At 39.0% G+C, this 23,607-nt stretch overlaps 3 protein-coding genes across 7 annotated transcripts in view; 1 reads left to right on the top strand and 2 right to left on the bottom strand.

The window, feature by feature from the left end:
* Positions 1 to 936: 936 nt before the first annotated feature.
* lsm14aa (LSM14A mRNA processing body assembly factor a) lies at positions 937 to 9,832 on the bottom strand. Of its 3 annotated transcripts, XM_043228130.1 has the most exons (11): positions 9,564 to 9,832; positions 8,555 to 8,718; positions 7,345 to 7,489; positions 7,083 to 7,196; positions 5,378 to 5,551; positions 4,559 to 4,639; positions 3,643 to 3,822; positions 3,412 to 3,574; positions 3,292 to 3,324; positions 2,977 to 3,208; positions 937 to 2,506 (listed from the first exon to the last, which is right to left on the bottom strand). In XM_043228130.1, exons 1-11 carry the CDS (start codon positions 9,682 to 9,684, stop codon positions 2,483 to 2,485), a joined length of 1,431 nt encoding a protein of 476 aa, XP_043084065.1. In that variant the 5' UTR covers positions 9,685 to 9,832; the 3' UTR covers positions 937 to 2,482. The 3 variants fall into 3 exon arrangements, with proteins under 3 accessions (XP_043084065.1, XP_043084066.1, XP_043084067.1); XM_043228131.1 differs by lacking the exon at positions 4,559 to 4,639; XM_043228132.1 differs by lacking the exon at positions 7,083 to 7,196.
* A 548-nt stretch (positions 9,833 to 10,380) lies between these two features.
* Positions 10,381 to 21,322, top strand: LOC122330784 (NACHT, LRR and PYD domains-containing protein 12-like). Of its 2 annotated transcripts, none has more exons than XM_043228066.1 (15): positions 10,381 to 10,467; positions 11,356 to 11,461; positions 11,583 to 11,690; positions 11,765 to 11,881; positions 13,032 to 13,139; positions 13,224 to 13,295; positions 13,473 to 13,510; positions 13,602 to 15,396; positions 15,502 to 15,675; positions 16,026 to 16,199; positions 17,558 to 17,731; positions 17,863 to 18,036; positions 18,136 to 18,309; positions 18,514 to 18,687; positions 19,266 to 21,322. In XM_043228066.1, exons 2-15 carry the CDS (start codon positions 11,424 to 11,426, stop codon positions 19,381 to 19,383), a joined length of 3,438 nt encoding a protein of 1,145 aa, XP_043084001.1. In that variant the 5' UTR covers positions 10,381 to 10,467; positions 11,356 to 11,423; the 3' UTR covers positions 19,384 to 21,322. The 2 variants fall into 2 exon arrangements, with proteins under 2 accessions (XP_043084001.1, XP_043084000.1); XM_043228065.1 differs by having other exon boundaries at positions 10,391 to 10,467; positions 11,375 to 11,461.
* Positions 20,192 to 23,607, bottom strand: part of cpne8 (copine VIII) — a 34,358-nt gene continuing 30,942 nt past the window's right edge. For both annotated transcript variants that reach the window (XM_043228119.1, XM_043228121.1), the window contains one exon: positions 20,192 to 23,553. In XM_043228119.1, coding sequence (XP_043084054.1) covers positions 23,350 to 23,553 — 204 coding nt within the window. In that variant the 3' untranslated portion in view covers positions 20,192 to 23,349. The remainder of the gene's footprint in view (positions 23,554 to 23,607) is intronic.

The following is a 23,607-nucleotide window of genomic DNA, read 5'->3' as shown; positions in this document are numbered from 1 at the left end:
TTAAACCACACAGATAGTAAAGAGTTTATTCTAGTAAAAACCCCTTCACATGTAGTGAACAGATACTGGGTTCACAAGGAAAGTGTTGTGTCAACCCTGATGGAAGGATTTGGTGTTCATCACAAGACAGTTCCAGAACGGGCAAACACCTCACAAACGTCGCCAAGATTGGTGGTTTGTGATGAGACCTGCATGCAGCAACTTCCCATTTATACGTGAATATCTCGGTTCCAACAACGAACAAACACACGGCCTTTAAAGAGAACTCTGGAATCAAATCAACAGACTAATATCATAACATTCCTAATACTTATGTCTATTAAAAAAAAAAAAAAAAAAGTGATAACTTAGGACAACATGGGTGTTTTATTATTCCTGGGTAAAGGAAATACCTATATTATTATTTTTGACCCTGGACCACAATACCAATTGCTCAAATCTGAGATTTATAATCTTTCCATTGATGTATGGTTTGTGAAAATAGGACAATATTTAGATGAGATACAACTGAGAAAATCTGGAATTTGAGGATGTGCAAATGTATTTATAAAAAAAAGCCTTTTAAAAAGGTTGCCAAAATGAAGACTTATGCGTATTACTAAACAAAAATTTTGATATTTATGTGAGAATTTTAAATCATTTTGACCCATACAATGTATTATTGGCTAATGCTACAAATATACCTTTTTGTGCTACTTAAGACAAATTTTGAGCTCCAGGGTCTTTTTTTTTTTTTTTCCATATTGACCAGTTAATTATAATTAATGTCCACGTGCTTTAAATGAAGATTCGCTTTAGTCAGATTTAAATTAAGTAATTTTGTTTTTGTTGGAATAAAGCATCTCTGAGTTTAAGAGCTTGAAACTGTGCAAAAAGGATATCCACACAAGATCCGAAACTCAAAATGTTTACATCTTACAGACTCGGACTTTGATATATGCTATAATCTGAAAGTTTATTTCGATATCAACTGAACAGCTTAACAAACGTAAAACGAGAACAACAACATTTTTTTTTTTCCCCGCAGAGATGTCACAGCCACGCGCTACACAATCAAATCCGAAGCGAATGGATAGTCGATCAACCCGGTCGCTTAAAATATCAAACCTTCGACTTCAGTCATAAATCAATATAAAAAGAATACTAATTGGTTCCTCCGCAGCAAAAACGTACCGGGAGAGCAATGTAAATTTGGTAAATAGCCAATTAAAAACGCAGCTGACGTCTAGAGTGATGCGTAGATGTGGCTGTGACATCACAACGTGCAACGAGGTCACGCGACCTTACGACATCATGCTAGTGCAGTCGGTGACTACGAGACAGCAGCTGAACGAAGAGAAGATGGGGGGGAAAAAGCTGAACGGTGTCTGCATTGCAGTACGCATTCCGGCTTCATTTAACGGTTTCCGCTCGAAGACAGAAAGCAGTGCTGCCGAACGATCCAAAATCATCCTAGGAACTCGCAAACGTCCAGCCAAGGCTCGAGGCTCGGCGCCGTTTTACGCTCGCTGGACGACAGGCATGTAATCCTTAGCGGCAGAAGCTCAAAAGTGGCAAGAACGCGTCGGCACGGTAACCGCAGCATAGGTTTCTGGGGTAGCACTATTTTCTTAATAAAGATGGACGTCCGCTTATCGGTAGACGTCTGCTACAAAGTGCTACACACTGCAAAGCGGACCTCATCAAATATAAATCGAACCCACGGAATATATAGAAACGCAATCGCCGAGGTCGCTTTGCACTGGTTGATAACGTCGTGTCATTTCAAGTTGTGCTATTATAATCGATTTCTCCGTATCTTCACTTTTAGCGAAACTAACAATGCCGACACGTCTTCAAGCGCTCGCCCCGACGAGGAACCTCACTACGGACCTCTCACAAGGGACTGATACATCCAAAGAAATCTAAGTACCAGTTATATATATATGTGTGTATAATAAGAGGGAAAATAACTACGCACTACAGGAATAGTGATGTTTGACGTTGAAGGAAATTATGTAATTACGTTAGAAAAATATGTTTAACTGAGTTCCAGGCAGTCTACTTTGACGCTAAATACACTGTAAGATACTTTATAGCAAACAGGTCAAAAATAAAGCTCATTCAGTGATCGAGAATCGTCGCGATACATTGTTCGAGGTTATAATCCGTAAAGCTGTAAGCAGCAGTATAAATCAAATTCGGGTCGAGCGTTGAAGGTCAACAAACTAAGGAAAGGGTCCCTCGGAAATCATAACGTATTTGAAACCATCCGGAGGTGTTATTATCAAATTAACAATTCAAAAATAGCATATGTTCCACTCCTCGGGAAGAAACGGAGTAGGTGTTTTCGTTAATATCCAGGTTTCAAGCAGTCGAAGCCCAGTGCTGGTGACAGATTTACAACACGTGCGTTTATCTCCTCGTTCTCAGCAAAAAACACGTGACCCGAAAAGCAGTTCCCCACGCAAATCAGGGCTTCCGGATCCACTTCGTCTGCTCACTACGCGGCGATTTTGTTATCCTTCTAGAGAAACGAATGAAGAGAGAGTACGTGTGTAATAAAACGTTTTCCCAAGACGCATAAAAATACAGAAAACGAAAGTTTACATTCCATACCTTTTAATTTTAGGAAAAATTACCTTTTTTTTGTACGTTTTATTAATGGGATGCAAGTAAGTGCTCAAATTAGTTGGGCCAAAATCCAAACCTGAAATTTTCGGTCCCCTACTACACAAATGAAGCAAGGTGTCCCCCAGGGACCTGTTTTTGGCCCACTCTTATTCATTATTTACATACTATCCTTGCGCTGACATGGCTTTTATCATTTTCGATTGCATCTTTACTATAAAATGTAGTACTGCAAAAAAACAAAACATCTGTGGAGCATTCCTCTAGTAATAATTTGTACACTACTGGCGCCATACATTTACATTATAAAGCGCATTTATGAAATATGAATGTGGATTAATAATCATTACGAGACGCGTTCGTTACCCTGTATTCAAAATCGGAGAACTCTCTTCCTCCTTGGCTTCCTCTGTATCCTCCTCTGAAGCCACTGCCGCCAGGGTGAGCTCCGAACGAGCCCCTCCCGGCTCCGCGGCCCCGGCCCCCTCTGAAGCCCATGCCACCACGACCCCTGAAGCCTCCGCGGCCCCGCCGCAACGGGATGCCGAACGTCTCTGCGTTCATCCTCCTCTCCTCCGCCCAGGTCTGCCTTCTCTCTCTGAACGATGCAATTCTTTAAATTTCAACGTTTCTACCCAACCGAGGCTACTTCTAATAAGCATTGGCTTCTGCTGTACTCACCGTGGGAAACCGGACACCGCAGACCTCTCCTTTCTGTTTAAAGAGATTTGGCGATTTACGAATTTGTTCAAATCGAAAGTTTAAAGGCTCACAGTAAAGCGGCTCTGGAAGAGATCTGACCTTGTGTCGTCACAGGAGATGTTGTCAAAAAAGGATTTGGATTTGTCGTAGTAGCAGTTTGGTCCGAGAGGATCTTCCTCGTCAGCGTTTCCTTCGCTGTTCTGAGTGTCCACCCCTGAATCACCCTTATCCTCGCCATTCAAAGCCTTATCCGACTTCTCATCTGAACAAACATGTACAGTTAATACACAGAAACGTACGATTTTTTTTTTTGCACAGTCCTGTTTGTACCTTTCAGTTTGAGTTTGCTCTGGAACTCTTTGTCAATCTCGTCTTTGTTGAACTGAGCATTGGCGCTCTCAAAGTCAAAGTCCTTCTCGAACTTCATGGGTCCTTCTCTCCTCACGGGGAACCGTCCTCTGCCGCGATGACCTCCAGCACGACCGCGGCGGGCAGCAGGAGGACCACCAGCTGGGTAGAACGAACACACGATTATAGCTCTAGATACAAACACCTCGGAAATTACACGTATTTCTAACCATTACAACATGCTGTGACATTCAATTGCTGATAATATAAATACGAAAAGTCTACTCTCACAGATGCAATTTTAAGTTTAGTGGTTGGTGCGCACAACACAGCAGTTGTCTACTATGATCAAACAAAAAATGTAAATAAAAGGTAAGCTATAACTTGAAGTAAACGAGCACAACTTGAAAACAGTGACCTAAAATTCAAAATGAAATTTCACACAGAGCAGATATGAGCAGATTCAGCATATTGAGTGAATCTCATGAAAACACTCAGGTCACCGTTCCACAAAAATAAAATAAAAAATATGCACACGTGCACATTTTCCTGACAATTAGGAGCTCCTGTTACAGTTTTAATTATTATTAACATCAGCACACTGGTAAAGAGCAAGCTATACAACTTTAAAGTTAAAATAAAGCCGCACGTGAAGCCTACCGGTCCACAAAAATAAAACTGGTTTCTTCTTCTTTTTAATCTTGGGGTGAAACGCTCATCGGGTTGCATGAGATTCACCGTTTAGAAGTTCCTCAATAAGAAAGGAGCTTGCTAAAAGCCGCTGTGTGGATGCGTGTGAAAAAGAGATGGGCGAAGTTTTATAAAGAATCATGCAGTTTTAGCATCCAACAGCACGACATAAGTGCGGTGAAAGGCTTTTCAGCAGACGTGTTGTAACCTGCAAGCCGTTTAGAAGCGTCCCTGTTTCCTCCTCTGGACTGACTGGACTCTGGTACGCTTGGTTTCGGGACATCCGTGCCTGGGAGAGTATAACTCTTTAAGACACATTAAGCCGTACCAAATCCTTGTAGCAGAACCTGTTTTAACACTAGAATTGTTCATACGGTGTCATGTTTCTCTATTCTTAATATTGCTCCTTTTCCAAGAAGCCCTAATAAAATTCCTAAAAGAATACACAGAATCCATTACATTTGTCAAGTGACTCTTGGCCGCATCTTAAAAACGACCTACCTGTAGAGCAGACGTGGCCGTCAGGGATCCAAATGTTATTGTAGTACCACTAAAGGACTAACCTTCTCATTCAGTTGAATGACATGGATTTAAACGCCTTCTCCAAAAGCTACGAGTAATATTCTTAAATACGTGAATCACTATTGCCACATTTGAGATGAAGTCAGACATGGGAATGCCCAAACTGACTTCCTATTTGTCCTCATTGTGGTAGTCATCGCACTTCACGGTCACATTCTGGGAGCAGTTCACTGTGTTTGTTTTCAGAACACGATTTAAGATATTTCTGATGAAAACTGGGAAGCTTGTGACTGTCACATTGACAATTTTCAATGTCAAGGTCCAGAAAAGTATGAAAGACATCAGAATAACTGATGTTCCAAAGATAAATGAAGGTCTTCTTTGAAACGACATGAAGTAATTAAACCACAGAACTAACTTTTAAGCATGCTTTGGAGAAGTGGTAACGTTGAACTAAAAAACTTTTATCTTGAGCAGCATGTTCATGGCATTTGGACTTTCTCACCCCTAGTCTGTTCTGTGAGGTCCACAGGTGTTTGTGTATTGGTGGAGGCTGCACGAGTCTCCACGGGGCTCTTGCGAGCCGTGGGAGCAGAGGTGGTGACCGCAGGTGCTGATGGGGCAGCAGTTTCCACCGGCGAGCTCTTTCTCAGAGAGTCCAGAGCAAGATTGGCGTGATCTGTGGAAAAACAGAGGTGAAAGTTAAGTCTCTAACTGTAAGGTTAAGAACTGTAGCCACCCTGATGTGAGGAACTCAGTGCTGGTTAGAAGACAAAATCTTGTTAAGTGTTAATGAAGTAACTTATTGATTAAACAGAGGTCACCACAATCCAGACACACTCTCATGTAAAATTCTTGGAGAAGTTTTAAAACAAAGTGGCCACATACACAGCAGTTGTTGTAGAGGGCTTAAAGGAATTGTTCACCCAAAAATAATTCATTCATTTTAAAAATCACCCTCAGATAGTTCCAAACACAAAGCAAGGCACAGATTTTTGGGTCACCATTGACTCCCATAGTACTTGTTTTTCCCACTATAGGAATCAATGATGACCAAAACAGCCTGGTTACAACCAAAATATCTTCCTTTGTACTCGGGAGAACAAAAAAATTCAAACAGGTTTGGAACTACTTGAGGGTGAGTAAATGACAACATTTTAATTTTTGGGTGAACTATTCCTTTAAACCAGCTCAGTTCTAAAGCGACAACAGAAAACTTGACAACCAGTCTTAAAGTAGTTTTAATTTTGACTCTGGACTTTTGGCCCCCAGGGACAAGTCACAGTGGCGAATGAACCAGTATCTCCAAAAGAATGGCTACCTAAACTAAGGGACGTCACAGGAAACCCAAGCACTGAAAAGAATTACCAACAATACACCTCTAACAATAGGGGTTAACCCAGCTTAATGGTGGATAGCTCTGGACCCCTGGGTGGGGCGCCCAGGAACAGGACTGAGAAACACTGGTCTAAGCAAATGTGAGAAACCTGGGAAGAGGTACGATGGAAAGCAGGAGCTTCAAAGAGAGATCCTCGAAGATGTTAACATTACTGCATGAGGCTGGAGCAGTTTTCTATTTAGGGTTCTCTATGACGACCTCTATCCCTAGAGAATTTACGATTGTGAGAAGTCTGCAGAATCAAAAGGCACACGTCCTCTCAAGTTGCAAAGCAGCAGTGTTTCAGGGAAAGTGCAGGTGGTGTCATGATAAAGTCTCAATGCTTACAGGCATCCTGAAGCACACATTTAGGACAGGAGCAAACTTGTCCCCATTTTGCACCAAGGCCAAATGTGCTAAACTGTGCCCACAGATGTGGAGATGGACCTAGGTGAAAAGTTTTAATACTTAATCTAGGAGCGGGCAAAATACTATTAGACAATTAATGGGTTAAACAGTTTGTATCCATTTTTCCAGTAATGTTTTGTCAACTCTCAAATATCTGCAGTGTGTATGTGGCCTGAAAGTTATTTAGGTTATCAGAAAGTTATCACATGCAGGTGCCTTAAAAATTCATCCATGACTGAGAAGTGAAGCCGTAACGTTATAAAGACAGGGACAACTGAGACACAAGAGACCACCAAACTGTTAGGATCTCGCCGAGCACTACACACGTCACTATTTTCACACTGATAAAAAGAAATCGTAACGTTTTGATTTGATTTGGCAGTCAGATGAACCCAAATCATTTGGCCTCCAGGAAGGGGTTTACCTTCTGCTACGAATGCACTCAAAGTGTCACTGTTGAAAGCAGATGCAACAGCACTGTTCTGAGACAGTGCTGCAGTCATACCAGTGTCACTACCAAACAATCCCATTGTGCTTCCTGTGAGGAAAGGAAGAGCAGGCAAGACACATCAGGTCTTCAAATGACTCCAATATCCTGTTCTTTGACTTCTGCTCAGAACCCAGGTGCATGTTATTATGAAAATGTTCCTCATCTTCTCCATTACAAGGCTGCGAAGGGGACTTACCGACTCCAACAGTGCCAAACTGTGGTGAGACCAGTGGGCTGGGGTTGAACTGGGCGTACGGTGCGACTTGAGGACGGTTGAACAGGCCGTAGGAGTTCCCAGACTGGAAGGATGATGGCGGGGCAGTGGAAGATCCCATAGAGGACTAAAACACGAACACAGCATGAGATCACTGCTCACGAACATCGACAAACTGAAAGCCAAGAACCACAAAACAAAACTTAAGCGCCTCCGCACTAGCTCCATCAAAAAAGGACTTCTAAGCAATTCAATCTTTAAGGTTCGTTGGACAGCTCTTAGCTTGCACGGTGTTGGTGAACTCATTTTAGTTTCATAAACAGTTCAATTGTGTTCCATGCATCGTTGTGGCTTTAATCAAGTCTGACTGCAGGTGGTGTTACAAAAAGCACCAAAATGTTCCATGAAAAATTACTTTTTCATCTTAGTAATCTTCTTAAACTGTATAAATCTACTCATCCTGACATGAATGGCTTTAAATGTAGATACCGCGTTCTCTTCGTTTTTTCTCCTTTGCTTTTGGTATGGAATTTAAATTAAAAAAACAACTTTTTTTGAAAAAGCAGCAGCACCCTATTCAACGCAAAAAGAATACATAACTATCGAAAAATGAATGGAATCTGTTGAAATAACCCAGAGAACAGATCTAACATTACAGAAATCCCAAAATCTTGCCTGAAAAAGCACATGACGTAAATAACTGTAAAATAAATAAGCATTATAACAAAAAGAAAATATTTCAATTAGACCATTTTCTTTTCTCTTCTGGTGCTTTTTCATGAGATTATTTTTTTTTCACGATAATGTCTTTATTTCAAGGTTTTGACGCAGTGAAGTATTCATTTTCCATGGCTTTTGCTTTGGTACATCAACAAAGCCAGACTAAACAATAAAAGACAACTAAGATTTTGTACGATTACTACAAGCCCTGTTTTTTTTAATACTAAACTTATACCGCATCTGTCTTCATCTAATAGAAGACCAAACTATATACCAAAACTTTTATAATGATCGGGCAAAGCAAAAGAGTGGATCCAAATTTGTGGCTTTTTTTGATGCGTCGAAAGGCTCACCGGACTTTGGTCTACATGTGCTTAAAAAACACTGCTGGCAGATAAAAATAAGCATATTATAAAGCTTTATTTCTCGATTGAGCACCGATTAGCCACAGTGTCCGTGTTCTAGTCTGTACCTGAACAATGGCGGGGTCCTGAGGCAGAGAGCATGTCGGTTTGGGAGGTTCACACACTGTCAGGTCTTTGATGTCACTTCCTCTGAATATAATATACTCAAACGTCTCATCCCTGGGTGCGATGGGGCGGTCCGTGGGGCGGTCTTCTGTCCCAAAGGAGCGCACTACAACAAGAATCAAACGAGCAAGTTTTCAATTTTTACATACACGCGATTTAACTTCCTCCGCGGTTAGAATTGAACAAAAAAGGTAACCGTCTCCAATCCTCTTAAAAAAAATCAGACAGCTTGTCTGACCTCACCATTTACAAAACAGGGCTAATAATCCTCACAGTGCGCCACATTGCCACAGAATCACGTTGCTACGGTTTATAACATTGATACGGATACACAGAGTTGTTTATATGGTTTAGCTTTACTGTGTGCTATAAATGAATAGTGCTCAAAAAGCACTTGAGATGGTGTTCACAACTAAAACATTACTAACTAACAGTTTAGTTACTATATGGTTAAAATAAGTGTTAATGTAAATTATTCTTCTCTACATAGAATCACGAAGCTGTGGTGACTGTGTTACTCACCACCGCCATCAACTTATCAACTGCATCCCACGTTCACGCTATGATTTTGCAGTAGTAACAATAACACTCGTACTTTGTCAAAAACTGGTTAACATGGCGAGCTCGTAATGGTACGCAGCCCTCAGCTGAAGTTTAACACGCTGTGTAAAATCCTAGAGAAGCCGACGTGAACACACTTCGCAGCATAACAGACTCGTTAATCTTGCCGTTATGCAGGTGAATAAGGCGCACGCGACTGAACATACGTTTAACGAAGCGCAAAGCTGCTCGCGGCTACCGCGCGCGACACCGCCGCCTACGTAGGGCAGCTCGCCGCGATTGAGACACGACCTCGTTACTAAACACTAGCGCGTACAACGCGAAACGCAAACTCTTGACGAGGAGCAAAGCCCGTGAAAAGCGTGTGGCGTGTTTGAGGAGTGTTTTGACCTTTGGCGAGCGCGACGGTGGAGTTCTCTGTGTCGATGGTGTAGAGAATGCCTTCATACCGGATCTCCGCTTTACTGATCAGACTGATCTTACTCCCGATATACGGCGTGCCGCCGCTCATTGTCACACAAACCTGCGGTAGACCAAGAGAGCCTGCGTAAAAAAAAAATACTGCTGCGCTTCACAGCGTCAACAAACCCACTGCTGCGCGTGAGACTGTTTGCTAACGTAATATGGCCGCCTGCATTTCAGGCCATTAGGCGGAAGTGACGTCCGACCGACTTCACTTCGTCAGTATCAGGGTTTCCCACGTTTTCATTTTTTCCCCTTTGTTTTTATTTGCACTTAAAAAAAAAAACATTTTTGGTTTTATTATAAAATGCACCCACTTTCGTCGCTTCAAAAACTGTATCAGTTGTGTGTTTTATAATTATTATTTTCCTCGCGATTGTAATACAGAGTATGTAGCAAATGTAATTATTTTATTGGCACAAAAGCGTATTCACAAATGCAAATTATCTTCAATATTCACTTTCTGTATTAAAATACGTATTCATTTAGCATATTTCATTGATATTCATTGATTTTTCCTAACTACGAATAAAAAATATGACATGCGATACAATAATCATTGCTATTGTTGTTTTTAATAATATATGAGCAAATTATTTCAATTTTTTACTGTTATTGCCATTGAAAGTGTCAATGTCAGTCAATTGGGTTGCTTTTGCACTGTTTCTTTAAAAAAAAAACCTGTTGTTCTTTACGGTTCATGCTGCCTGATGTGGCAGAACTGCATTCCTTTTTATATAAGAAAGGGAAATGAAAAATAATACTCACAGACGACTGAAAAGCAGAGAAACGTTAACCTACCCGGAGCTAAAATGTTTTATTTTACTGTGAGGTAAGTAATAAAATATTGACTTTTTAATATATGCAATGTATGTAACATCCTGTAGGCACATTGTGTGCTTTAGTTATGTTATGTGAAATTATTTAAACCTCCAACAAACCAGAATATTTTTTTATTATATTTTCTCTATCTTTGTTTATTTGCTTTCGCGCCCTAATGCAGCTATAATTTTCCACTGAAAAGTCTATAACAAAAATTAATTAGATCACACGCATTAATTTAGTCTATGTGTTAAAGTTGAATAGCAAATAATATACAGGTTTGCTTCACAGCAAAATATCACAATCTTTTAAAAGTGTCTTTAACTTAAACACAAACAGACAATCTCAACAACGGTGATAATCAAAAAAGTATGTTTTGGTGGCGCTAACTACTACGTACTGTACTTACAAATAAGTACAATGTATTTATTGTGTTTCTATTGTAATGTAATGCATTTTTGCTGCTGTAGAGGTGGATACGGGTAAGTTTAGAGGCAGTTTCTGGTGGTATGGGTAGGTTAAGGGTGGGTTAAGGTGTAATGGATGAATCAACAATTTCATTACAGAAGTACAATGTCAAAACATGTATGTACACAGTAACTGCATTGTACCAAATTATTCATTTAAATATAAGTACATAGCAGTTAAGGCCTCCTAATATAAAGATAGAGAAAAAGTGAATAAACAGTGTTAAAACCAAAGATAATCAGTGACCCGGGAAATTTTGCAGATGAGGTATGTGCCAGGATCCCAGTGTAAAGGTGACAGAAGCTTATAAACATTTACTGGAGGTTATAAGGAGTGCAAACCTGGGGGTTGAATACACTTGCACATGAAATTTGACCCCTGTAAGAATTCTGTCACCTATCATTGAACTTTTAATGTTGATTTCCATCAGCGTGAATCTGATTTTGCAGGCTGAAGAGTGTTTGGTTGAACTGACGTCGTTCGAACACTAACACGAATATGAACAGACACGCTGCTATTGAACTGGCTGATTTAAGGTTTGTGTGTGTCCTTGTTTATTCGTTGGATTGTATTTGCACTCAGTTCAAGTCAACATAAATATAAAATGCATTATGCTAGCTTCCTATTGGATTTTTACAATTACCGTTCATTTTAAAGCCCGAACGAGCCGAATAAATCGGCTTCAAAGGGAAGGAGTTACGAGTATTTGGGTAATGAGTCTACGTGTCCTCGGTCAAACCTGAAAGAGAAACCCTCTCAACACAGGTGAGTTGATAAACTGGTGGAAAGGACCGCAAACAAAAAAATCTTATCCCTGTTAAACAATTTCTTACTTTTAGGTTGATTAATCGTGAGGACTCTGACTTCTCTCTGCCCAGTGGTTTGTCGATGAAAAGTGATCAGTCAATGCATGATCCTTTCAACATCAGCGGAGAAGAAACGCCTACAGAAATGAAGTATGTGTTCAGCAACGGTCTGTGTATTAATGTGTCAATAACGTAACAGCATTCGATGCACTTAAATATTCATTTTAGTCTTTAGACAGGATGATAGATGCTAGCATAAAGTTGGGTTTGGCATAATGGTTCTGTTCTGTGCAAAAACTCCTTGAACATCCATGCAGCATGTCACGAATGAACAGGAAAAGCAGCATTAATAACCCCCCCCTAGGGTTAACAAACAGAACGAGCAGATATCATTGATGCACTTAATGATATTTAAACGTAACATAATTCAAGATATAGGAGTCTGATTAAGCAAGGAATATTAGAGAGACAGTTCCTGACTGTGCGAAAGGAGGAGCTGGGGATGGAGGAGGGTAATTTGCTCCAGAGGAAGTGGAAAAGCTGCTGATTATTACCGGAAAGATCTTAATGCCGTGATAGGTGTCGTATTCCTATAGGTAGCTGAGAATCAGCTGACGCAAGCTTGACTCAACTGACCTGCCAGAGCTAAAGTTAACGCTTCATTTTTGCATCACAAGAAACCTGTTGTCCCAAACATATACACAAATATACACATTGCTCTAGATGCACAAAAATGAATACGTTTAGTGATTTAGAACAACAGAGTTTATCAACAAATACGAATAGTGCTTTGAAATATTTTTTGTCACGTCAACCCAAACCTGCATGTTTTTCATTCTGCGGAACACCAAAGATGACATTCTGAAGAATGCTCAAACCACATGTCCTTTCGATACAACAAAAGCAGACAGGAACCAGGCCAATCTCCTGAGAAAATCAGAAAACATTTTAACAAGTTGGTAGAACTTGATTAATGAAAATATGTAAAATAATAATAATAATAACATGAAGCATGATGTTTCACTCATTAACCTAAAACAAAAACAAAATATATGGTAACAATTTTGCTACCAATTTGACATGAGAATCAGGAACCATCTTGAGCGTGATCTGATTGTAGAGACCAATAGCTTGCTCCACTGATTTCTACAATGCACTTTATAAGGCATTGTATAAGGTTTTGGTTGTTTTCATTTTTTATCTTTCAATCATGATTGCATATGTGCTTTATTCAACCCACAATATAAAGTGCTTGGACAGAAATGCATAATTATATATATATTTATTAATTTATTTATAGCTTGAAAAAGCCAAATTATACAGCTTTACCAGGACCAAGTCATGCGTCTCTGAGGAATCCACCTCTGTCTTCCCCGTTATCCCTTATGAAAGAAACCTCTGCACACAAGTGAGTTCACAGTTCTGTTATAAATATACTAATTCTGCCTCAAACAAGTGACGTAAAGACTCTTTATTTCTTTCTTTATTTCAGGTTGCTTGAGTTTAAGCAGTCGATGGATTATCCTTTAGATCTCAGCAGAGAATCAGTCCGTACAAAACTAAAGTATGCTTACAATTTGTTAAACAATTAAAAACTTTTATTATATGCATCACCATGAGATAAATACAAATGCTTGCATTTACATACGGCTGCTTTGCGCGCATGAAAAACACACTTTACCTTCAACAAAGACCAGTTTTGCAACTTTAAATGCACTTATATATGTATTTTGTCTTTCAGAATTCATCAAAAGGAATCAAGGTCAAATGTTCTAAATGGTATTCATTTCAATAGTGTCGTATATATTTTTATATCTAGCAAGATCCAGTTGTTTTTCATTCTAACTACATCTTCTGACAAACTTCACAGAGGATCTAATGAGGACATATCAGTATAAAATGATGTTGAGGAACAGGTGTCAGTGTATATTTGAAGGGAATGAAGAGCACAGCGGACCCTCTCTGCTTAACAATATCTATACAGAGCTCTACATCACTGATGGTGGAAGCAGTGAGCACAACAGCGAACATGAAATCAGACAGATCGAGACAGCATCTAAACATCCAGCCACATGGGACACACCAATCAAGGCTAATGATATCTTTAAAGCTTCTCCCAAATCTGCTAAACGAATCCGAACTGTGCTAACCAAAGGAATCGCTGGCATCGGTAAAACAGTGTCTGTGCAAAAGTTCACCCTGGACTGGGTTGAGGGCAGAGCCAACCAGGACATCTGCATGATATTTCCACTCCCTTTTCGTGAAATGAATGGAATTAAAGAAAAGAAAATTAGTGTGATACACTTTCTTGAGTCCTTCTTCAATCTAAAAATAGATCCAGAAGTGTTACACTCGGATAAATACAAAGTAGTCTTTATCTTGGATGGACTTGATGAATGCCGATTTTCTTTGGATTTCCAAAACAACAAGAGTTGCTCCAGTGTGACCCAGTCAGTTTCAGTCGGTGTCCTTCTGACAAACCTCATCTGCAAGAACTTGCTTCCTTCTGCGTTAGTCTGGATAACCTCGCGACCAGGTGCAGCAGGTCAAATACCGCCAGATTTCATTGACCGTGTGACTGAGGTACGAGGTTTCAATGACTCACACAAGGAAGAATACTTCAGGAAAAAAATAAGTGATCCAGACTTGTCCTCCAGGATAATCTCTCATTTGAAGTCTTCAAAGGTCCTTCACATCATGTGCCACATCCCAGTGTTCTGTTGGATATCAGGTACAGTTCTTGAAAGAATGTTTCTTGATTCAGAGAGTGGTGAAATTCCCAGGACCCTCACGCAAATGTACACACATTTCCTGCTGTTCCAGATCAAGCATGGAAGTCACAAATATGATCAGAATTCTGAAGCCGTTTTGAAGTGGGATAACCAGACCATATTGTTGCTTGGAAAACTGGCATTCCAACAGCTTGAAATTGGTAATTTAGTGTTCTATGAAGAAGATTTGAGGGAATGTGGCATTCAACTCAATGCTGCATCTGTGTATTCAGGGGTTTGTACCCAAATCTTCAGAGAAGAGGCAGGTCTGCTTCAGGAGAAGGTCTTCAGTTTCATACATGCAAGTATACAGGAGTTTTTGGCTGCGTTGTATGCATTTCTTGTGTTTGTCAACAATAAACGAAATGTCCTCAATCAGATGACAAATTGTAAAATAATAAGAACTTTAAAAAAAATCTCAGTGCATGAATTTCTGAAGTGTGCTGTGGATAATGCTTTAGCAAGTGACAGTGGACATCTGGACCTTTTCCTTCGCTTCTTGTTAGGACTGTCCCTAGAGTCCAACCAGACTCTTCTTCAGGGACTCCTGACTGAGGTGTTAAGCGATACTGAAAGCAGCAAGAAAACAATTCAATATGTCAAGGAAAAAATCAGGGACAACCCTTCAGCAGAGAAGGCAATAAGTCTTTTCCATTGCCTGAGTGAGTTGAAAGATGATTCTCTGGTTGAGGAAGTGCAGGACTTCATAAACTCACATGGGTTTAGTCGTGGAAAGCTCTCTCCTTCACGCTTTTCTGCTTTGGCTTACATACTGCTGACATCTGCTGAAGAACTGGATGTGTTTGACTTGTCAAAGCTCATTCATCCGAGCATGACCACAAATGAGGGATTGTTGAGATTGCTGCCAGTTATCAAAGCATCCCGATCAGTTGTGTAGGTATCTCACTGGTTATGCCAGGAACGTACTCTACCCAAGTATGCAAACACTAAGTCACCATATTCCATACTTACCTAACCTTATTATGTTTTTCCATTTAGTTTGAGGTGCTGTAATGTGACAGATAAAGGCTGTTCAGGTCTGGCCTCTGTTCTCAGTTCAAGTCTCTCATGTCTGAGAGAACTGGATTTAAATTCCAACAATCTTCAAGATTCAGGAATAAAACAGCTTTCTGCCGGACTGGGAAATTCTCAGTGTAAGCTAGAGACTCTGAGGTAGGAAGCAGTCTGTGATTACTTGGTATGTAATGTTGAAAAAACAGAAAAGAAGCAAAAATTTCCAATGCCTATTGTTAACCGCCAAATTACAAAGATACAAAATAAGCACAAATGGGACAATATTTTGACATACAGTTTAGAGCGATCCAAAAAAGATAGCACAGATAATTTGGCCTTAGACTGGCTACCTGTCCATGGAGTCTATCCCAATATATGCTAAAATACACTTTAGAGATCTCTAGAAGACTTTAAGATTACTCCTTTCTTTTTCTCAGGAGAATAATTTTGAAACCGAAAATTGAAATGAAGTTTATTTGTGATTTTTCTTTTCTTTCTCGTGGTTGTAGACTCTTCAATTGCAGAATCGGTGAAAACGGCTGTGCTTCATTGGCTTCAGCTTTGAGGTCAAACCCAGCTCACTTAAATGAACTTGATTTGACGCACAACATGCCACATGATACAGGTGTGAAAGTGCTTTCTGATGTGCTAACAGATAAGAGATGTAAACTGGAAACACTAAGGTGGGTTCTAATATGTAATAAATGAACACTAAAATACATAACTTACACTTCCTCTTGGGTTTACTCACAGTGATGACATTCAATTCAGTTCATTTTTATTTGTATAGTGCCATTCAGATTGCTGCAAAACAGCTTCACAGAAAATTAAATGGATTATATTTAGTGATAGCTTATTTTATGATTATGGTATTATGTCAAGGTGATGTCCATATGGTAGAAATGATCAGTAAGATGAAGCAGTTAGTTAATGACAGTTATTCAAACGAGTATTAAAAAGTATTAACATTATCTGAGGACTCCTGAGGGGTTGACATCAATACTTTCCAGGTCTCAGATGTTTTTTTAATGGCTGGATCCATCTTTAATCTAGAATTAAACATCAGAAATATTGTTCCAGAGTTTGGGAGCCAAACGTGAAAAAGCTCTACCTCTACCTGATTTCATTTTTTTCTACATTTGTTATTGAATTTCTACATTTGTTATTGAATGTTATCTATTTTATTAGAGAAGAAATGCATAAAGTCATTACTACTAATCTGTGATGGAAATATTTAACTTGGGTGACATCTGATAATTTGTTGATCAAGCCACTGTGCTAAAAAAAAAAACTGCATTGTTTTTAATAAATTTTTGTCTGACAAAATTCAATACTCCACTCAGATCACATCATCATCTATAATCTGTCTGGAATGACATTAAGAAACAGAACAAACTGAGACAGACTACCTTAAAAACTGTGCGCAAGTTGGCAAAGGCTGCTTTAATTGCAAAGGATGGTCAAATTATGTTAATAGGAGTTAATTGATATAGAAAATCTATTCAGACATTATTTTTGACACAAATGCCTAAAACTTTTATCTGTACTATAGCTTTGCAGGTAGGTTTTCTTGAAGCATCTTAGAAATATTGCCACTGTTTTTCTGGATTTCTTTTTTGTTAGTTGTGTTTCATTCCAAACAGACTGGATGATGATCAGATCAGATCTCTGTGTGGAGCACTGGCTGTTGTCAGACTCCTCGTGCAAAATCTCACTGAATTATTATAATTAATGGCAAAATACATTTTTGATGTATTTTGATATTTCCTACTGACAAACCACAGCAAAAAACAAATACTAGTACTGGTACTAATACTGGTGTTCTAATAATTTTGGTCACCACTGTATGTGATAATATATACTGTACAATATGTTGTGGAAAACAAACAACATCATGGTAGTCTTCATTTGCATTTGGACGTTCAGTGATAAACCATCATTAATTTCTTTGGGATTTAGTTGCAAATGTGAAAATTTTGCACTTAAAATAACACTACTTTTTATCAAATGTCTATTTTAAATTAGTGGCATTTTATTTCAGGTTAATGGCCTGTGAACTTACAAAAAAAAGTTGTGCGGCACTGGCCCAAGTGCTTCAGTGCACATCTACAAGCATGAAACATTTAGATTTAAGTTCGAATGACCTTCAGGATTCAGGAGTGGAACTGCTCTGCGTTGGTCTAAAGAGCCCTTCCTGCAAGCTTGAGACACTGAGGTATTACAATCTGTATTCATGTACAGGGTAATAACATGATGGTGATAGATGTCTCATCTGATCAAATAATGTCACATGTTGTCTATCACATGACACTAGTTCATGATAATTTGCCACTTTACTATTTGCAGTCTATCAGACTGTAAAATTACAGCCAATGGATGTTCTGCATTGTCACTTGCTCTGAAGTCAAACCCGTCACACATGAGAGAGTTGGACCTCAGCATTAACAACCTCACAGACTCAGGAGTGAAGCATCTGCTTCCTGTGTTTGGAGACCCACGTGTGCATCTAGAGAGATTATGGTAACAGGTCTCCAGTTTCCTCGTTAATCACTTAATGTACATCACAATTAACAAATGATATTTTGGAGCATTTATTCATTATTTTTGTGCTTTTCTCAGGCTTAATAATTGCAATCTCACTCAAAAAAGCTGTTGGATGATGGGTCATGTAAGCACATCAGAACCCTCAGGTTTGATAGAGCTCAACCTCAGTGCCAATGCAATTCTGGATTCAGGTTTGAAGCAGCTATCGTTGGCACTAAGCCATCTTCTGTCACAACTGCAGTCACTGAGGTATTCAAATATTTCCAATAATTTGTCATTTTGATTTAAACTAAATGAAGTGAGAATTCAAATAGTGAAAGATAAATATTAATGTGAACTGTAACTTAGATTTCAGATTGAACAATATATTTGTACACTACAGAATATTTGATTACTTGTACAAAATATATGTAATATAAAGTAATCTTGTAATAACTGAACAACTCTTTGCAGTGTAACATACTGTGGGCTCACGGCAGACGGGTGTGCTGTTCTGGCATCAGCTCTCAACTCTAACCAGACACAGCTGAAAGCACTGGACCTCAGAGGAAATAAACTGAGGGATACAGGAGTGAAGCTGCTCTCAGTTCTGATAGAGGATCCACAAAGTAAATTAGAAGAATTTGAGTAAGTGTTTGAAACTTAATTTACAGACAATAGACTATGCCGTTAGATATCATATGATAATCTACACCTTGTTTCAAAATTATGTATTATTATTAAACAAAAAGAAGCCAGGATTGGATTACTGTATATATTTTGGCTGTTTGCCACAATCTTAAGTAAATGTTTGGGCCACATTTCACTTTGAAACAAAAAAGACAGTAGATATGCATCACAGTATTATGAATTGAATTTTATTGCATTATAGTAATGGGAAATGGGTAGAACATGCTGGATTGAAAAGCGTAATATGTGACCCTTGACCACAAAACCAAACAAAAACCAAATTATAAGGGGAAATTTTGATTTATACATCAGCTAAAAGCTGAATAAAGCTTTGTTAGGATGACATTTGATCCGATGACCCAATGTGTTGTTGGCTTTTGCTACAAATATAGCCATGCTGCTAATGACAGGTTTTTATCTTGAAATTTGACCCCAGATACGTTTTTCAGATTTTTGAGATTCTTGAGAACTTCAATAGTTATTTTGCAATACATTCATCTCAGCACAAACGGCTAATTTAAACGTCCACTTCACAGATTCATGGATGGAATAATATCTGAAAATCAGGCACCTATAGACGACTCCCACAAACAGGATACTCTACCTGGAAACGAAAGAAAATCTAAACGAAAAGATATGTGCGTATGCTTTTAAGAAAATGTAAGACTACATTATAAGTTCAACAAAGGACATCATGGAAACTACTACTCGGAATATGTCCTGGAACATCTATAAGCAGCATGTGCGTGACTTGACCTCGTGGGTACAGAACGAATCTCGCATAGTTTCATTCTTGAGAGAAACAGTGTTTAAAAAACGATTAAGAGTCGCGGTTGAAGTGAAACTATGAGGTATGGCAGGTTTGCTGGGTTAAGTCAAAAGAGGTGTTACAGAAACATAGATCCTAATCTGCTGCAACACTTTACTGCACAAATATTGTACATAGACAAATTCATGATACTGATATTATTATAGTTCCAACACTTTGGTACGGAAAGCTGCTACACATGTTGACCTGGAAAATGGTGAATATTTATACAGTATTTACTATGAACTACTACCTCTTCTGACAACCTTTATCATCTATTTTTCCATATCTCTGCCCAGTAATCACACATAAACCACCCTAGAAACCATCTAGCTGTATAACAAAGTTAAATCGTAAGTGACTATATGACAATACCTATCATATATAATGACTATACCTATCATAACACCTTAAAAGATTATGAGGTAGATTTGTCAAGTCACAAACACTCCGTTTGTAGTTTTTTTAATATATTAATCTGTAGTACTTCCGTTTTGGGTTTACAAAACGATCAACCATGTAAGTCTCCGTATGAACAGTAGAGGGCAATACAGGATCTTTATGAAAATGTATTATTATTTTTTTTTTCCCCCTAATGTTGACATCTGTCTAATGAAGAATGTAATCACACAGAAAAAAAAAGACCCAGCATCATGGAGTGTTTCATTTTAATGTTTATTTATAAAATAAGAATGGGGCATCATTAACAGATATTATAATCATTACAACATATCTTCACATCGATTCAGAGTTTATCGAGTCTTTCTCCGCTCATTATGGAAACTATAATTATAAAACTGGACTTTGGTCAAAATTTGGGCCTTCTTTGTTCTGGATATTGGGTATCTCGATAATAATCGGCATTTTTAAGCAGATCCGTTCTTGCATTGATAAGTGCTACACTTGATTTATCTGTGAGTGCATTTAATGCCAAACTACACTGGTTTAACATCACCTGCATGCGTCTCGTTCACAAAACAAGGAAAGTGTTTGTAAAAGAAAGAAATGAAAAAAAAAAAACGGAATATAGTCAATTTGGCATAACACAAATAAATGCTCTGTTAAGGCAGACTTCATTTTCTAAAACAAACGATCTACAAAATAAGTATTTTGTTTCAAATACCGCTCATGCAAACATGATGCAGGCAATATTAAGCGGTGAATTAATAAATAACGAAGGTAAACGATATCTGCGTTTATATGAGTTCGTTTTAAACGAATTCTCACCGGAATGGTGACTAAAATTCATGCCGTTCAGCCAGCGCTGTACTAAAGAAAAAAAGTACATTAAACGACCTACAGCCAACTAACACGACCTCTAACCCTTTGAGGTGCAATGAGCAGGTAAACTGATCCTAACTAAGCAAACTGGCACCTGTCACCACTTTCACAAATAAGGGTCATCACACCTGAGATTAAATGCACGATATCTGTTACTTGTAAACAATTCATTAGCCATGCAGTCAAAGTAGTTCGTTTTAAAACCGACGAGAAGTTCTAAGTCACTCGGCTGCGATTTGTTTCATTCATGGATTATTATAGTCAATGTACAAATAATCTACAGAAGAGGTTCCGTTCGATACGACCATAAACGAGGAAGACTGCAAGCGACAATGCCTGAAACCATATGGAAAAAAAAAACGCGTTCCCGTCCCATACGCGGTTAAATTTTGATGCATGTTTTCTGCATGATTTATAGAGATAATACAGCACAGAAGCAGCGTGAGTGGGTGTGAGCCTGACGTTGACACACTGTCATGTTAAATAAATGAAGTCTTAGCTCTGTGCCTGTGTCGGAGTTATTTTTTCTCGGGGGTTGCTGGGGTAAAGGCTCGCTCGTGTATTTTCTTGCTGAAATATGAAGGGTTTGGAGCAGAAGGGGCACATCTGAGCACTTGACACCGACTGGAGCGATCTCCAGAGACACGTTAAGTGCTGTCGGTAGCTTTTTATTTTTGTTAAAGGCAGTTTAACCAGGTGTCACTGAGCATTGTTCGGTTTGATGGATTGGATTGGAAAGAATTTACATTTTTATATCATTTCGTTCTCGATGATGATCTTCCGACGGGTCAGTCTACAATTGTGATGTCATTTCCAGCTCATCGATTCTAAATTAAACACACCGTACAATTTTATTTTCGCCTTCTTTGTCGTGTCGAGGCGATGATAAATATTTGATCGGCTTCGCTCTTCTTTGCTTTTAAATTTAAAACGCTTTTAAATGCTAGATTTTTGGTCTCGTTTCTTAAAATTCTTAAACCGAGGAGGATTTTCTAGGCAAGTAAAAATTATTGAAAAAAAAACAAATCAAAATTAAGTAGAAAAAGCTAAATAATCTGCCAGTGGGGTAAGCAAAATAATAAAAATTTGATCTTTTTTAAAGATGCCTTACAGATTTTCCCTGATCATTTCTACATAAGTTACAGTTATTATTTTAAATGTAAAACAATTTCTAAAATTGAGGAAAAAAAACAAATGGCTTTCTAAAGAGTGGTGCATTATTGCAGTTTGTCGGAAAGCAAAAGCATCCGTCGCCACAATTGTAGAGTGACCCAAAGAACTAATCAAGAACATGCCTCAAAACTACATGCAAATAAGACTGACCATTACAAACGCAAATAAAACACGCCACTTGTGTGCTTGCATGCTTGAACGCATATGCTACTTCTGTATGAGGCTGTGCTTGCATTTCTGTGCTTGGATATAGATATCGAGAGCAGCTACAGTTCTGTCATTACAGGAACAGTTCACCTAAAAAAACTGAAATTCTCATATCGTTCAAGTGGGGGAAAAAAAAGAGGTATTTAGCAAAAGGTTCGTGCTGCTCTTTTCAATACGAGGAAAGTGACTGGAGGCCGTAGCTACAAAAGCTCCACATAAAAACACCTTAAAAGTGTTCTCTAAACTTTCCCTAATGTTAGTGCATTAGTTCTCTGGTGGATATTTATTTGGCAAACCCTTCCTATTCCAATTTTTTCCACCAATAAACACACATCCAGAGAAGTTTTCTTCTACCTAATAAAAATAACACTAAATGTCGTACGTTTGTGTATAGCATTTAATTAAGCTTAAAATTTAAGATCACGTGTAATAACGACAGCTTACAAACCCATCGAATCATATGCGTTTCGTCATTTCTCGAGGTTCGGTAAATAATGCGAAATCTTTCATTTTGGGTGAACTGTTCCTTTAACGGAGAGTAAGGCTTTTCCTGTTAAATTTCTGTTCTGCGCTAGTGCAGCTAAGCACAAATTCTTTACAGTTACACAGGACGCGCAGAACGCTGATATAGTAAAATAATGGAAATGAATGAAAACCAAGGCCTCGCGCATCCGTGTGAAAGTTTTCTCTCACGTTTGCACTGAGAGCGGATTCGTGCTTTTTCTGAAATCACACTCGCTCTATTTACAATGTCATGTAATAAAATGAGTCAATTTCATTGTTTAAGCAGCTCAGAGTTTTCATGAGGTACAAAAAAAACATCCATTTGTAAAAAACGGTACAATTGTAAACGTCTGCAGTAGTTCGACAGACATGAGAACGGGAGATAGTAGGCTATGTGAGACAGAGACTGTGAAGTCATATCTGATGTTTGACTGAAGAGGCCACGCGATACTTTAAAACAGTCTGAAACACCACCTAAAACCTCAGCGCCGCCCGAGGAAGGACGACGCCGCTTGTAAAGCTCCCTAACGTCGCCCTACGTACTGAAAGACAGCGTGCAGGAGGGCAGCGTTTCACTCAGACAGGCCGTGTGTGATCCTGAGAGTGACAGTGAACCCGAAGAGAAGACGTACGGTTTGTGCGATGGCTCAGATCTGCGTCTGCAGCGGCTGGACGAGTGCGGACGGAGGCTTGGAGGAAGTGGAGTGGGTCGAGTGCTGAGGTTTGATGCCTCGGCTCCTCATGTACTGGAGGAACTGATCCGGGATTTCCGCAAGAACGTCTTTTGCCAGACGGGCCATGCTGAGGATGTGATTCCCCCTGCGATCGATGTAGTCTCGGAAGGGAACGAACTGAGGAGGAACGGGAGAGATTTATCAGTTTGACTTTAGGTCATTACGGACCAA

Source organism: Puntigrus tetrazona, chromosome 25 (genome assembly GCF_018831695.1).
Source record: "Puntigrus tetrazona isolate hp1 chromosome 25, ASM1883169v1, whole genome shotgun sequence".
Taxonomy (NCBI): domain Eukaryota; kingdom Metazoa; phylum Chordata; class Actinopteri; order Cypriniformes; family Cyprinidae; genus Puntigrus; species Puntigrus tetrazona.
The sequence above is the reverse complement of the archived record's forward strand: the minus strand, read 5'-3'. Positions and strand labels throughout refer to the sequence as shown.